This window comes from Poecilia reticulata, linkage group LG6 (genome assembly GCF_000633615.1).
Source record: "Poecilia reticulata strain Guanapo linkage group LG6, Guppy_female_1.0+MT, whole genome shotgun sequence".
Classification (NCBI taxonomy): domain Eukaryota; kingdom Metazoa; phylum Chordata; class Actinopteri; order Cyprinodontiformes; family Poeciliidae; genus Poecilia; species Poecilia reticulata.
Genome location: NC_024336.1, coordinates 29,889,162 through 29,906,674, shown reverse-complemented (window position 1 = coordinate 29,906,674; position 17,513 = coordinate 29,889,162). Strand labels below are relative to the sequence as shown.

The following is a 17,513-nucleotide window of genomic DNA, read 5'->3' as shown; positions in this document are numbered from 1 at the left end:
CATTTAGGATACAAAAAACATTTGTCTGTAAATGTGTTTTACCCAAAACTCCTCAAAATCTGACTTTCCGTTCAAATTGGTTAATCCAAAATTGATCACCAGATCAGCTCCAGACCATACAGATGTTAAATCAAGCAGAAACTTTGACTTAGAAAATGCTCCACATGTTGACGTTAGAAGTCAGTTTTAGCTGCAGATGCATCCTTCACTAAAGGTGCAACTTTGAAATCATTAATCAGACTAATCATGATTAATTGATTGATTGTTCAGTTATCAATTAATCATTAAGTGGTGCATACAGACTCTGAAAAAAGGCAGTTTGCTGAAAAACAACACACTTGGAGCAGTAATTAAGCCAAAACTTTACAAAATATATGAATATTTTGGATTTAAGATTAAAAAAACCTTCATGGTCTGTAAATATGTTCCACCCAGAACGCCTCAAGTGGCAGTTTTGGCTTAATATGGTTCAAATTCTGTAAAATTCTCCTATTTAGCACCTTTTGTTAAGCGATTATCAACCATTAATCCCAAAAACAGACAAAAACAGATTATCTCTACAGAAAAGACTGAGCTCTTCCCATTTCGATGTTACAAGTATTTTTTCTTTGTTTTTTTTTGGTTTTTTTATGCAGATGCATCATCATCATATCGTCACTCACTCACTGAAGGAATGCTATGTTGTTGCATTTTTAGGCAATTAAATGTTTTTCATATTTAAAAAAGTAATTTAATTGTGTATTTGCAGTTTTTATGTATTTCTAATATTGTATAAATATTTGCGGAATGTGCCAAAAAGTTTTTTATCTGATTAACCGATTAATCGTCAACTAAAATGATAGTTATTTGCAGGTTTGAGATCTTAGGCCACATTCTCTGTTCTGATGATTTTGTCTTTAATTAGCGATAAACTATCAGCAGCTTATTTTCTGGTGAGATCTGAGGACTTTTGAGCTGTTTTGAATTCTTCGTTGCAGTCTGGGATATTTTCATGTCTCAGGGCAAACGGCAGATAAGATCTGAGACGAGAACCAGCCGCTGCGATAAAAACTTACTGAAGCATCAGTACAAATAACTGACTCACCAAAAAAGCATCTGATAGAGGTGCTGCTTTTAATGAGAGTATTTGTGGGATTCTTACTGATGCAGCGTACAGATGATGGATTCACGTCGCATTTTGGTGAACCGGATGTAGTTTTCGATTCGGTTTTTCTGCTATATTTATATATATTTTGACTCATTAGACTCATTTACACTTACACAATAGATGGAAATGCAGTTGTGGTAATAATGTTGATTATTTTGGTGATGCAACTGCTGTTAAGCCACAGTTTCCTAACACTTTCTACTCGTCATCTTGATGTTCCAACCACCATTCAAGAGTTTTAGCACCTTCACAGCTGAATGGCATCAAGGCCAGTGAGAGTTCATTCCAGTGTTGGATGTTATATTTGTAAACGGTGTGAATGCATCTCCTGAAATATTACTGTCTTTCAGGTGTTGCATATGAAATCCCAGGTGAATTTCCTTTGGATGCCTTTGGAGTTATGAAGATAAAACTTCACATATGTACAGAAAAAAAAGGTTTTTCATCTTAAATGCGAAACATTTATTTTGTTTGTACAGTTTTGCTTAATTTCTGCTCTGACTGTGTTGTTCTCTGGATTTTTCTGGAGCATTTCCAGGATGAAAAAAGGAGAGATTCTGAACTTCTTTCTGTCATTCTCAGAGAACCCGGGTCTGGTTCTGAAGTCGGCATGTACAAACCTTTAGGAGGAATTAATAAAAGACCAAAGTGTTTTTTATTTGGGATAAAAAGGTGGAAAATGTCCAAAAACCTTCAGATTTTATGTGAGACAAAGTTCTGAGTTTACTCCAATTAATGATTAATTGATTTCTAAATTAGTTGAGGATTGTTTCAATCATTGATTAATCACGATTAATCGTTTCAACCTCATTGTTGACTGGCTGCTCTGTCTAAGTGAGCTCATTGAAATTCCTGCAGATTATTCAGTTTCATGTCACGCTGCTCTGTAAAGGCATTAAAACATTTCTGTCCATTTCTGTCTTTAATTGAGAAACTTTAATTTTAATCAGTTCCATAATTTTCTCTCATTTGTGTCCAAATGGAGATTCTCTTTGCTGTTCATAGACAATTAGCTTCAGCTTTTGGACCAAACATGAATTACAATTAAGTGTTGACAACAATTAAAGTAAAGTCACCGTATTTATTCTTTAGTTCAGCGGTGTCCAAAGGGCAGAAAGAAGTAAATTTCTGCCAAAAAACTCAGGAATTGAGAGAAACCTCAGAAATTCTGTAGAAATAACAAGAAAATTTGATTAAATAAAATCCTATTTTTAGATTAATATCACAACTTTTCTACAAAAATCTTGGAAATTTCTGCATTTCAAACAGAAAAGTTTCACTTGAAATTTTTTCTAGAAGATTTCAGAGATGAATCTCAAAATTTCTGAATTTTTGGTGGAAATTTGCTCCTTTTTTCTGTCTGATACACTGTTGTAAAAATCCCTTTCAAGTTTTGGATCAACAGTAAATACCAAGCTACTTTATTTGCTTGATTTTAGGTTGTTTTTTTGGGGGGGTTTTGGCCTGCAACTACTTTTGAGTCTACAATTTTGGTCCAAGTTGTGTAAGTGTGAGACGTGTGTGTGTCTGTTGGCAGTTTGTGTATTGATTATGGTCAGAGCAGAAGCAGCATGGCGGAGCGAGAGGCGCCCATTAGCTCCTCTGCTCAGACACAGTAACCCTCCCTCAGGGCAGTTTGTGTTGCTCTCTCCGTCATGTTTGTGTCTCTTTTAGTCGGAGCTGTTTTCCTTCTTCTCTTGGAGTGTTTGGTCTCTGGGACCAGCAGAAACGTGTGTGTGTGTGTGTGTGTGTGTGTGTAGCAATACAGTTACCATGAAGATAAAAAGTAAAAGCGAAGGCCGACGGAAGAAATAATGAAATGAGGCTGAAGACGGAGTTGATAAGGAGTCAATGAAAGAAGGGAAGGAGGAGTGAAGTCCAAATCTGCAGTGTGGAGAGCTGCTTCATGTCAGACGGAGGAGGGGAGGGACGGATGCTCAGACAGGGAGGACCAGGCTCTCTGTTCCTCCTTAATCCTGCTGTGGTTTCTCATCTTCACCCCACCTATACCGGAGGAGGGACGAAAATCTGGCTTTCCTGTTTTTCGTTTTGGAAAATTTCTGCTGAGGTCATGGTTGTTGCTCAGAGGAGCTGCTGCCTCCAGGTCAGGGATGAGTCTCTGAATGCGTCTGGTCTGACAACTTCTGGCTGTTTGCTTTCATGCTGGCGTTAACTTTATACTGGATTAGGGCTGAAGCGATTAATCGTGACTAATCGGTTATTAAATTAATTGATTCATCCTTTTTAGTCATGACTAGTTGATTAGTAAAACATTCATCAACTAATTTAGCAAGTGATTAACTAGAATCTACAGACTGAAAAAATAGGTTATTTATTGAAACATTTGCAAAACTGTACAAAAATGTATACATTTTGCATTTAAGATAAAAAAACATTTGTTTGTGAATATATTCTACCCAAAACGTAACCAATTTTAGCTTCACTCAGCTCAAATTCAGTAAAAATAATCTCTCTTCAAGCACATTTTGCTAACTGGATAATCCAGTTATACTGTTGTTAAACAGAAACGGCTGAACTTTTCACACGTTGATGTTGGAAGGATTTATTTAGCTGCAGATGCATCTTTTGCTACAAATGATCCAACATAAGATAATTATTTCAAACTGGGCAAAAAATATCAGGGCGCGTTCACACTACTTCTGATTAGTCCACTTTACTCCAACTCCAGTCCATTTGCCTAGAAAGTCCAGTTCGTTTATGGAGGTGTGAAATCAAACTCTGATGCAGATCAAAAAGTGAACTCTGGTGCGGATTGAATTAATTTGTGAATGCCAAGTAGACCAGAGACCGCTCCAAAAGCAGGAAGTGGTGTTCGGCGCAGGGCATTCTGGGTAAACACAACCAAAACAAACGGTTGGAGTCTAGCGCTAGTGGGGAAAAATGGCTGATGGTCCACTAAAATCTGATGGTAAAACATTTTTGATGACATTTTGTGAAGCAGGAAGTTGCGCTCAGTGTCTTCTTCAGAGGTTTTGTGTTGTTTCCTGTAGTGGTTCTGGCTGCAGCGCCCCCACAGGCGAGGAGGGGAACAGGTTTTTCAAAGGGTTTTGTTTGTTTGACACAGTGCAGAGTGAAAGAGAACCACAGCAGCTGGAAATGTAACAAATGTTGCAACTTTTGTCCCCAATCGAACAGAGCCTACCGGACTATCAGGAGGGAAAACACTCTTATGTTAGTCAAACATCCGTATCTGGAACACAGGAGTCTTGACCTAAACCTTAAGGGGTTCGGAAATGTCCACATGCGGGTTAGTTTCCGTTTGTTCTGCTAAATCAGTTTCTTTGGGATAAAATGGTCAATGCAGCGGACACACGTGGCTAAAAGAGCCGCTGAGGTTCAGGTTTATTCAAAGATCTGCTTCACTTTGCACTGAAACCTCCTTCATTTGCAGCAGAAATATGTCTGCAGTGTGTGTGTCGACGTGCGTGAACGTTCTCACAGGTTAACTCAAGGCCGTGTGTGTTTTATCTGCAGCGATACAGACAGAAACAGTGTCTCTGATCTGATGAGGAGGATGACTTCACACACACACGCACACACACACACACTGTTTAACCTTCTGTGCGTGTGTGTGTGTGTGCGTGTGTGTGACCTCCCTCTGACCACATTAGGAAACCTGCTGGTTGTTTAACTCCTGCGCTCTGGGATTATCTTCCCTCATTGTTCTGGGCCCGCCGGGTATTTCCAGAACATCACGCGTTCTGGGAGAACATGTTCTGGAGTTCTGCTCTGAGTTTTCCTCGCTCCGTCGGCTGCAGATATCAGTGGACTGAATAAGTCGCTGGATGAAACCCCCTCCTCCCTCGGTGGATCTTAGGACGGTGGGAAAGTTCAAATCTGCTGCTATTTTCTATCTTTTATCAGCCGGGCTTATCGGCTGGCTTTCTCGTCTGCATGCCTGGCTTCAATAGTCCAGGGTCTCGGCTCGGGCGGCATGGTAACCGCTCTCTATCTCCAGACTCCGCCTCCTTCTCCTCCTCCCCCCTCTTTATGCGAAACGCCACCTGTTTTTTCTCCCCTTTTCCTTATTGGTGGATTAAAAAGACAAACAATACTTTTATCAGCTGCTGGTTTATTCTAACGAACGTCAGAGGAGTTCACAGAAACGAGTTAAAGTTGATTTTTTTTTTCTTCCGTCTGCTGAAAGAATATCTGGTTCTTCACGGAGAGGTTCTGCAGGGTCCAAACATTTCTGCAGATGTGAGTCAGAGATGAGACCAAACAGGAAGTCAGATTAGAAAAGCATCTTTTCAATAAAGCCTTTATTCTGTTCGGGTACAAAAGAGATAAATAAACAGATAAAAACATGGATGGATGCAAAAAATAATTAAAAATTAGTTGTTAATTAATAAAGAAGTATAATAAACAAGTAGATGATAAAATTATATAGAAAATGCATAAATACATATTTATTTTTAAAGAAAAAAATAAAAGAAGATAAAAGAAACTATGTATTTTAAAAATTAAAAATACGTATTATAGGTGTTCCAAAAATTTTTTTTCAAATAAATTATAATTACACACAAAAAACTTGTATGTATCACAGTTTAATTTTACTGAAAGCTCTGAGTAAATAATTGAAAAAGTGAATAAAAATATTGAAAAATAAATGAAAGAATAATTATGGGATAATTAAATAGATATATGATACCAAAATAATATAACAAGTAATAATAGTAATATAATATTAAAAACCCTTCTAATAATTATATCTATGATATTTATAAATTTATATATGTTTTTTATATCATTTATGAAATAAATATTGTTTTTATATCATTAAATAAACCATATATAATATTAAATTATTCATTATAATTATTTATAAAAATATTCAGAACATTTCTAAATAAATTATAGCATCAGTAAAGGCACTATTAATACTATTAAATTATTTATAATATATTAAGTTTTATCTATGTATTTATAAATGTTTACATTGTTTTTTGCTGGGGTTTTTTTTACTTACTAAGGAGGTTATGGATAATTTTTAATGCTCAGATATTAATTGTATTTATTGTCAGGAAGTCCAAACATCACATGAGGAGAATCGACTTCAACTGAATGAGTTCTGGGATTAAATCGGATGTAAATGAACTCGTTTATCTCTTGATCCTCTAGGATGAGAAATTAAACACACAGATCAGATTACAAAGATGCTGCTGCTGCCGGATACTTCAGGATGAATTTCCCTGGAAAAGTTTACTCTGTGAAGCTCTTTTAAACATGAGTCAATAAAACTGCAGATCGCTCAGAGCTGGTTTGTTTGTGATGCGCCGCGTTTATCCGCCCTTCAGCGTTTTGTTAACATCATGCAGAAAGGCCTTTTCTTTTAATCAGGCCTGAATCTAAATGTTTCACTTCACGATTAAAGCAACACACAGTCTTATCACGACGCACACATGTTCACTTTCCATGAGGAATCCGTTCAGAGCACCAGAATGCCGCTCGGCGTGCGTGTGGGAGGAACAGGGGGATGGAGGCGTCCTTGAGGGAAAATGAAGCAGTCGGTGACGGGCAGCAGCGTCTGAAGTGCTGCCAGAGAAGAAACGGTTGTGAAACACAACACCCGAGGGAAAGCTTGATCCTGCACGCTGCGAGCTGCGGCGGCGGCGCAGGAAACCCAAACGGTGCATTCCTGACCTGGGAGTTTGGGGAGACGAAGAGAGATATGACGGATCCCGTTCGGTCGCCTGCAGCAAATGCGTGCATTTCATGCAAAGTGCTGCCAGAAGTGCAGCAGGAAGCTGAGGGAAATGCATCGAATGAGTGATGAAATCTGCTGAAATGCATCATCTTCAGTGTTATCTTTCCATCTCAGCCGTCTTCGTTAGCACTCAGTGTGGCCTTTTGTTCTGCCATGAAACCAAAGATGATGAATGACGTTCAGCTATGCATCCAGACTCCAGGAAATTCACTCTGAAAACACAAAAGTCACTTTATTTAGATCCAAGAACGCCGTCTAAGTTCACTTTAGAAGACAAACAGGTCCAGTTCACACCCAGAAACACCAGATCAGATCCAGTTTTAATCATTTCTGAGTCGCAGTAAATCAGTTAATCACATGATGAAAATAAGCTCAATAATTTCCATTTGAACGATTATTTTTATTCCTGTGTCTGGATGACTGAAGTCTTCAGTCTGGTGCTTTAGGACAAAACTGCAGTATCTATTTCATTTGTTTTTTCTGTTTTGTTTATTTATTTTGGATATTTGGAATATCTTTCAGTGTTAAATGTTTGTCAGAATTTAAAGTTTGTTATTTGACAACGCACCCGTGCATTTTTATACCATTACCATTATATTACTTTTAAATGTTTTCAAACAGCAACAACTTCTGGGACAATTTATGGTCCAGCTAACTTAGTTATGGTGACCTTTGACTGCTGGGGTCAGTGTCAGGATGCAGTGTTTCTGAGGAAGGCCGGCGTGTTGCAGGAGCTGTTGACTTTGCTGCAGTTCCTGCTCCTGAACAAGCAAACTGATCTGTGAACTTTTCCAGAACGAGGCAGAGAAAAATGTCTTCTTTTGTTAGTTATTTATTAATCCTCCCAGATTGAGTGACTCCACATGTTGCACAAAGCTTAGCCTGAAAATTTCACCTTGTAAAGAAATAGTTTGAGTCCAGTTTTTTGTTGGCAGCTCAATCATCAACCATCAGCAGGTAATATATGAACAGAACCAGAACTAAAAACCGGTTTAAAGATCCGGGTTATTGTTACTCGAGGTTGATGCAGCAGATTAAACTAATTTGGAAATCATTCTGTTTTTTCTGAGGGTTTACATCATGCTTGACAAAAAAACAAAAGGTCTTTACATAAGATGCAAATGTTACTTAGAAATGCCTGGTTGATACGGACTTAAAGTTTTATCACAAGATTTTGTGATACTATTGTGATGATGATAAGATTTATTACTTTATGGATCATAAACAGACAAACATAAACCCAAACATTGCTCTTGAAATACATCCACATCTGTAACAGACTTCTTTAGGACACCAGTCACATGAAAAAGTGATTTGCATGTCTACAGAGTAACTGCAGAAACAGCCGACAGCAGAAACGGGCCCAAAATCGGGCAACCTGAGAACCTTAAGAAAAGGCAGAGTCGCTGGTTGCTATGGCGATTTCCAACTTTTTCTGGAAAAAAAAAGCTAACAAACGCAGAAAAAAACATTCTTTCAAAAACTGTAAGTCATATTGACATATTTGTTTGTTTTATGTTGGAGAAACGGCAGTAAAAAAGACTCTTCAGTTTCAGTTTGGATAGAAAACTTGAGAGCTTGGGTGAGTGTTCTCTGCTCTCTGGGCTGATTTGACAGAAAACTGAGAGTCCCACAGCAGTGAGACACACACTGGGTGAAAGCAGACAGAAATATCTGCGTTTCGATGTATAAACTGTACATGTGGAGATGAGGCTGTGGGCGTGGAAGTGGTTTAAATAAGAAAAGAGTCAGAATATTTCACTGGGTCAGAATCACATGTAAGCTGAACATTCTGAGGTCAAATCTGAAAAATTAACGAAACTTAAACTGTAAAAACTATAAAACCAGACAAAAAACCAGGTCAGTCAACTTTCTGTGAGCATTTTTAACTTTTCCCTTCTTATAAATGAAATAATTTTGCAATGGAACAAGTACTTTTTCATCAATATTAAGGAATAATTCACTCGCTCCTATGTCTTGCTGAAAAGTTACTTAGTTTTGTCGTATTTTAAGTGCACTAAGATATTGGTACTAAAAACTAGACCAAAAATACTTGGTAAAATGTTCCGTTTTTGCAGTGTTCACCATTACATTACTTGGAAATGATCTCAAAACAATCAGTATCATCGTTTATCGCGATATCTCCTGGGATAATGTCCAGAATCGTTGGTTATCGTGACAGGCGGGTCCAAAGCAACATGGTGTCCAACACGCAGCGGCAGCGGGGAGATTTATTTCCTCCTGAGAGCTTCCAGACTATCAGCTTGTTCTTCCTCCTCCTCTTCCTCTGGGGGCCGTGGAGGATACCCCACCACCGGACGTCCGTCCGTCCGTCAGAAGCGGGAGGGAGAGCCGTATCACCTGCTATCTCCACCTGAGAAGCAGAAACGCGCTCCTCAGAGGAAGAGGAGGAAGAGGAAACTAAGCCTCCCTTTGTCTGTTCTCCATCCCTCCATCGGCTCTCCCATCTCTCCGTTTCTTTGTGTCCTTCTCTCAGGGTTCGGCTCGCCCCGCCGTCTCCCCATCCCGGACCTTTATCAGAGAGACGACTCTGCTCATTAAGGAGTTAATTTTCTCACTGCTATCTCTGATTAGTACCGTCAACCTAAAGCACTGTGAATTCTTTAAATTTTCTTCCTCCTTATCAAAAAGAGAGGGAGGAAAGAAAAGATGGGAATGGTGGGGGGATATTTAATCATTTAAGTAGTCTTCCTGGGGAGCCGGATTTTTTTTCCCCCCACTTCCCAGCAATGTAAAGAAATCTTAGCTGAAAGCCGGCCCAGCTCAGTAATTCAGTTTTTAAAGCAGCGAGGAGGAGGAGGAGGAGGAAGAGGAGGAGGAGGCGGCAGTGGTGGCGGGAGAGGGAGAAGGAGAAGAAGAAGAAGAAAAAAAAAAAAACGACTTGATGAAATTCCGCTATCAGCTCCGAACCAATATGCAAAATATCTCTCTGGAAATCAAATAGCTATTATGTTTTCATTTCCACGTCGGCGTATTTGCTTAATGAAGAGGAGACAGATCAGACCGGCAGAGAGAGTCTGCAGGAGCCGATAACCGCCAACGGCTCGCAGCTATCCGCGCAGAGTGACGCTCCCAGTCACCGCGCTTTCTGCAGCACGGGGGGCGGGGGGGCAAAAAAAGGGATGAAGGGGAGACAGGGAGGGTAGGTGATGGAGTGAGAGCTCCAGTGATAGGAGAGAAGAGGACAGGGGAATGGAGAGAGGAGGAAGAGAGGATATGAAGGAATGATTGATAGTCGGTCAGGAAGAAAGAAAAAGAGAGAGAGGGAGGAAAAAAGTGCAGCTTTTTCACTTTATTTCCCTCTAAAACATTTATTTTCATTCCTTTGATGTGTGCATGGCTGCAGGATAATTATCACCCATTATTAGTTTGTTTCATAGTAAACAGCTCTGTGGACGCGGCGCTCCACGCCACAATGCGCGCCGCGCTCCACGCCACAATGCGCGCCACGCCACACTGCGCGCCGCGACACGCCACGCCGCGGCAGAAGATCCGGGTCTCTTAAAGTCTGCAAGAGCTTCACTTCTTTACTTAAAGCTTCATTTTTCCACAGGCTGACGGTTAGAATGAACTTGGGCAGCATTCACACCAGCCCGGTTTGGTCCGCTTTGATCCACCTCCAGTTCGTTTGCCTAGAAAGTCCGGTTCCTTTGGAGAGACATGATTGAACTCTGAAGCTAACTCTGGTCCGCCTGCAAACCTCGGTTTCGATTCGATTGAAGTGAACTCTGATCAGGTTCGAAAGCATATTCAAACGCCAATTGTACCGGAACCTGTGGACTACAGTGCAGAGCATTCTGGGTAAATACAACCAAAACAAACATGCTAGCCTAGCGTTAGTGGGAGAAGTTATTCGTAATTTGGACTAACAACAAAAGAAACATTTTAAAACGGCTAAAATCTGACGCTGCTCCATATTTGTTTACATTTCATGAGTTGCACTCTGTACCTTTTTAAGAGGTTTTTGTGTCGTTCAGTGGTTATTTGTTTGAAGTCTTAAATTCACACATTTAAAATTAAGATCTTAAATGATTCATTTTTAAAAAGTAAGTTGACCTTAAATACATTAATCGCTTGTCTTGGCAGGCGATTTAATCTCATATATTCTTTATGTATTTGTTGGGCTTTTGAGGGAACCAAGTTACTCACTGCTAGCATGTCCTTGCTAGCTAGTTAGCTTTTTTGTATTTATGATGGATAAATGCAAATTTATTGCTGGTTGTCTGGACAAAGTTCATACAATTTTGTGGAGTTATTGGTCTTAAATTCCATTTATGATCTTAAAATATCTTAAATTCAGTTTTAAAAACTTAAAGTTGACCTTAAATACATTAATCATGTCTTACATTTGTCTCAGCAGAACTATTAAATCTTGTATAATTATGAGACTTTTGTGGCTAATTTACATTCATAATGGTCTTAATTATGAGTTGTGGAAACCTGCAGGAAAACATCAAATTTCATCCTTCAGTCTTTTTCAAAGCGGCTTCCTGTGATGAAGTGAAGCTTCAGGTGAAACCACTGAAGATGATTTGAACCTGCGACCGTTCAGCCAATCATTTCTCAGGCATTCATTAAATATCTCTGTTTCATTTTTTTCCATTTCCACAGATTTCATTTGGAAATTTAAACAGAAAGTTTGTGTTTTCATGCCGGTTGAACTGCTTTGTTTAGTCTGAGCGTCGGAGGCTGTCACGGATCGGCGATATGATCGCTGCAGCGCTGAAGGAAATGTTTAAAGTGTAAAGTTGATGAGGAGCGTTTCCTCGTGACTCTGATCAATAAGTGGCTCCTCTCCAGCGCCTGACTCTGTGTCAGGTACCATCCTCCTCCTCATCTTCGCCTCCTTTCTCTCTCTCTGAATTTGCTCTTTTCATGTTTCTCTTCAGGAGTCTGTGATTCTTCTTCTGCAGCTCTCAGGTCTGATGTCTTTTCTGCGCCGCGGTGGCGGCGGCGGCGGCAGCGGCTCGGCTGCCGTCTGTTTAATCAGCTTGTTGAGCGTGCAGGTTTGATGTGCCTTGTCTCTGTGTTTAATCAGCCAAGCTGCAGGTTTGATGTGGACCCAGAGTTAATAAAGCAGCATCTTCAGCTCCTTCATCAGCCGCAGCACTTTGTTCCGCCTCTCGTCGCGTCTCCGAGACAGACAGCTGCTCTCCAGTTTTCTAGTATTCCCGTGGCTCCGTATCTGTTCCCGTCTAATCTCTGTGAGGACGGGAATTTTATTCATGTTAACTCGGAGCCAGAAGTTGCTCGTCTTCAGCTTAAAGGAACCGTTTGCCTGAAATACATCAGTCTGCTTCATTTAGCGCCTGAGAATGTCCAGATAATAAGACAGAAATCTGAACGACTGTTGAAAATATTTTTCGTCTTTTATTTATCAGCTGATTCTTTATCTGGCTTGTTGGTCAGCTTTTCATTTCCATCCAATTAAAAACCTGGTCTGGATTGAATAAGCAGGTTTGTAGAGTGGGAACAGTGCTGTCACCTGTCTTCCATGTAGCTGAAATAAACCGTAGAAGAAGAATAATCAAGAGTCGCCTTCAGTAACTCTTTCAGCTTTTTCAGTTTTCCCTCAATATCGGTGACCGTCCGCTGAAAGCAGCTGATTTCACTGCAAAAACACAAAATCTTAACAAGTATACAAGTATTCTGTCTGACGTCTAGTGCAAATAAATTGGTGCACTTTAAATAAGACAAAACTAACTCAAGTGTCTTTTTAGCAAAAAATTACGTCAATAAGTCCTTAATATTGATGAAAACGTAAATGTTCCACTGGCAGATTATTTCACTTGTAAACAAGACATTTTCCCATGTCATAAATTAAACAATCTGCCAGTGGAGCTGCTAGTTCTTCATCAATATTAAGGATTTATTTACTCTAAACAAGCCTCTATAAAAAGCTACCTTTGAGTTAGTTTTGTTTTATTTCAGATATTTGCACTAGAAACTGGACCAAAATTACTTGGTAAGATTTTCTGTCTTTGCTGTATTGATCATATGATCAGTGAAGTAACACGATCACTGCATGAATCAATCATTTATTTTCACATCCTCTCAGTTCAACAAATTCTTATTAAGTTTTTCAGTCTGATGCTAAACTGCAAGCCAATGGAAACCTTTGTGACATTTATTGCTATTAGCTGCGTTCTCCTCTTTATGGTTTACAGCTTCTTGCTTCTCATCGGAGCTTAAAAAACATCACAAATGACACTCAATAGCTTGAAATGTGCTAAAAACATCAACATTAAGCTAATGTTTGTAGCACAGACCACAGTTGGAAAACTGTTCAGAGCTCCACAGCCCAGCCATACTTTTCAGTAGAAACTTTGTTCAAATTTTAATTAGCTCACAGAAAGTTGTACTTTACTGGATTAAAGTTTCTTTTTGATAACTTTCACAGTTTTTACACAATCACAATTTAAATAATTGAAAATTTTCAGATTTTGCCCTAGAATGTTCAGAATGTCACACTTTGGATTCTGACCCAGTGAAATGTTCAGAAACTTTTTTTATTCAAACTCCTTTTATGCCACCAGTTTCCGTCCCACGCGTACAGTTTATACATCAAAATGTTGGTATTTTTCTCTACTTTCACTCAGTGTGACTCCCACTCCTGTAGGACTTACAGCTTTCTGTTAAATCAGCCCAGAGCACAGAGTTCACACACCCCAGCTCTCATTCACTTCCATTTTATTTCAGTTCCTCATGTTCCTTTCCAAACTACAACTGAAGAGTCTCTTAAATGTCTCATTTATCCTACGTAAAATATTGTTAACACTTAAAAAATTAAATGTGCGACTGCTGGAATGTTCTGAAACTCAGAGTTCAAGATTTGTTTTGATTTGTATTTTTCACACAGTCAGATGAGCGGCTTAAGGAGAAAGGGAAAGTGGAGTAAAACACTCTTTATGTTAAGAATGTAACAGAATCATTCCCAAACTTTTACCCAGTGAACTGGAGCTACAGTGTAAAACTGAAACATTTTTCAAATCACCAGTTAATTTATAATGTTGGAAATTCATTAAATGCACCATAACTAAGATCCTTTGCTACTTTGAATCAGCTTTGCTGGAGTTTTTCTGAGTTAATAAAATCAGATAAAGGCTTTGGTGCGTAAATTTGCCGTAATCTTTGAATTTCTTGATTTCCTGTTTGATTATAAGCTGTTATCTCCATCAAAAAAAGAACCTGATGTGTCTCCCCCCCCCGTTGCACATTGTAGCTCTATGAAAAGATGATCAGGATCTATCAAAATTCAGAACCAAGTCCAAACCTCAAAGAAAAACCCAAATTGAAATTAGTCAAGAAAAGGCAGATTGGTTAATCTCCAGTGGCATCGGTATGTGAAACGATCAAACCAAATTAGTGTTTGGGAAAAACAGACGCTGAACTTTGACTCATTATACAGTTTGTTTCATCTCGTGTTGGTGCAGCGCTAATATGATCCAGAGATGGAGCGAAATCTGGCCCACGTATCCATAAACATTAATTACATTAATTTATCTAAAATTATGGCCGTAAATGTCTTAAATTTGTTTACATAAATTGACCTTTAATCTTGTGTATTCTATGTATTTTTTTTCCTTTTCATGGGAGTTTTCAGTCAGGTTAAACATTGAGTCGTACTAAGACACCTTTATTGCTTTCCGTGACTCCAAGGTGTCCAAAATGTGGCTCAGGGGCCATTTGTGGCCCTCGAAATTATTTTTAGGACTCCTCACCACAAATAAGAACGGTAAAAAAATATGGCCAACAAAACGGAAAACAACTGATGATCCAACAATTTTGAAAATTCTCTCATTTATTAATAAATAAGCCAAACAGTTTTGGATCTTTAATGCAGATTTCATAAAAAGCTAGCGCTAGCTAGCTGCTAATATGCCCTTGCTAGCTAGCTAACTTTTCCTGCTTCTATCAGTAAGTGTAAATTTTATCACCAGTTGGCTGGAGGAAGTTTGAACATTTCTGTGGAGATAAAGGGCTTAAATTCCACTCATAATTGTCTTAAAAAGTCTTAAATCTGAGTTGTTGAAACCTGCAGAAACCCTGTGAAAGTTTTCTTGGCTCCAGAACAGGAACAGCTCGAGGTGTTCTCAGATCCTGGAAAGCCGGATAATTCCCAGTTTAATTGATGAGACGCGTTTGGAATAAGTCTTCTTGTTATTCCTCCATCTCTGGAAGGAGTTCAGTCCCAATTTTCTAGGATATCTCGCTGTAGCAATTAACGACTTTAAGTTTGAGACTGGTAAATGAAGTAGAACATGGCTCACTTATCGAAAGGCCCTTCTGCCAACTGTCCGACACCGGAAGAGGAAGAAAGAAAAGGGGAAGATATTTCTGCCGGGATAAAAGGAGGCGGAAAGCGGAGCTGGGAGTTTTCCACACCATTTGATGTGTAAAAGCAGCGATGCAGCGATTGATTCATTAAACCGCAGCTCTAACGAGGGGAGGAATCATAATTTAAACTTCCAGTTTGAACAGGATTTATAATTGGAATTTTACACACAGAAGTCCCTTTGTACAACTCTGATTAAAGTGAAATTAATTGTATGAAAATGTCCTTCCAGATACGGAAAATTAGATGGAGCAAAAGCTTGGACGACATGGAGCTAATTCTAAAAATATTTTCCACACCGAATCGATCTTTTTCTTTCTTTCTTTCTCTTTCTTTCTCCTCCTCTCTCCTTTTTTTTTTTTTTTTAATATGAAGGTCCAAATCTGCTGTTAATTTTTTATCTGAAATTAGAGTGAACCATGCAGGCGTGGAAGTTGAAATTAGCCTAAAGATGTTTCATTTACAAAGACAGAAACACTTTGTCAGCCGCCGATTGTTTCCCGGCATTATCTCTGCCTGCTTTTAATTGCTTTGGAAGTGAAATTAACAGAATTAGAAAAATTGCCTCTCCCTTTTTCTACAAGCTGCTTTATTCACGGGTATTGTTGTGTGCTTTGTATAGATTATAGACTCCTTTTGTTCCAGCATTGTAAATATATACGCCCCCCAGTCACGGCTTTAGAAACAACCCGCTAACCCCCTCCCCTCTGCTCGCCCGGTCCGCCGGTCTGCGCAGACGCCTGGAAATTAATTTGCGACCTGTTCTGGATCGAGGACTGGAAGAAAAAAAAATACATAAATAAAAAATCCTGGATCTGTGTCGGGATTTGTTTCACTCAGAAAAATCATCTTCATCAGAGAGAGTGTGTGTAGCAGGCTGTAAATATGAGAGAATATTGGATCTGTTAAAAGATCCATCCTATAGAGAGAGCATCATTAATGAAAGTCACTTTAAATCCATATTAACTGACTACTTCCTCTTCTTTTTTTGTGGGTGTAATCTTCAAACAGGCTAAAATAGATCAAAAGTACTGTATAATTACTCTGGTCAGCAGGGATTATGGGACTGTAATTGATAGCGATCAGCCCGGCACTAATCACTCTTTTAGCTGTAATTTTAGGTATACTGTCATTTGGCTCAGAGGTTCCCTTCGGCTTCGTGCTATTAATCTTCTGGATTAAACCGTTCAGCGTGTCCAATCCTGAAGCCCGTTTCTGAATTACTGTATTTAAAATATATATAAATATCTGTGTTAAGGGCTTTAATTTGTTCCCTCTACAGTTCAGGCATCCATCTTTGTCATGCTGGTTTGCAGAGCTTCAGGAAAAACAAAATGTTTTCAGATCAGTCACAATTTATAGCTGAGCTAAACACATTGATTTAATATTCATTAAATCAATAAATAAATGAAGCAAGTGCATTTAATTTGCAATTAAAATCCAAAAGTGTCTTATAATGTAAGTTTTGCTCTTTTACACTTCAGTTGTGATCTGTTGTTATATTTGTCGCCATTTCCCCCAAACTTTTGGCAATTAAGTAAAAAAAGAGAGTAAGAGAAAGTAAACTGAGGATGTACAGAGGTGTTGTCAAATCTGAGTTCATAGAAATAAAGATTAAAAAGGTGATTTATCCAGTGAGAACTGAGTTCAGTTGGTTGGATACCTATCAAACCAGCACTGTACCCTGAGATTTAAACGTTCCCTGTCATGAGCCAAATCTTCATGCAATGCAGTCATATTTAATAAATTAGATTTTACGTCATTAGTCCTGTTTGAAAATAATGACATTTAAGCAAGTATAAAACATACTTTACATTAAGCCCACATTTTTGTATTGGTCTGATGTAATATTCTAATTTTAAATGTCATGTTTAAATGTTTTCATTAGCTGAAAATGAAGGAAGCTCATAAATAACGTGTCCTGAAAATCCAGTTTTCAGGACACGACTCCAATTTAAACAAACGGATAACAACAATTAATAAAATGACTAAAGTTGATTTTTCTGTTCTTATTTTCTTGGTCTCAGGTTCCCACGGGGATCTGGACGACGGAGAGGAAAACACAGCGGACACGCCGAGCCTCTCAGGCGAGGAGGGCGGAGCCTCGGATCCAGAGGACTCGGCAGAAGGAGACAGCTGCAGCCCGCCATCGTACACGGCGCTCTACAACGAAGGTCAGACCACCGCCCATCCATCCATCCATCCATCCATCCATCCATCCATCCATCCATCCATCCATCCATCCATCCATCCATCCATCCATCCATCCATCCATCCATCCA

At 39.0% G+C, this 17,513-nt stretch overlaps 1 protein-coding gene across 1 annotated transcript in view; it reads left to right on the top strand.

The window, feature by feature from the left end:
* The window catches only part of zfpm1 (zinc finger protein, FOG family member 1), a 108,127-nt gene that overhangs the window by 39,404 nt on the left and 51,210 nt on the right, over positions 1 to 17,513 (top strand). Inside the window, exon 2 of the mRNA XM_008412557.2 lies at positions 17,259 to 17,405. Coding sequence (XP_008410779.1) covers positions 17,259 to 17,405 — 147 coding nt within the window. The remainder of the gene's footprint in view (positions 1 to 17,258; positions 17,406 to 17,513) is intronic.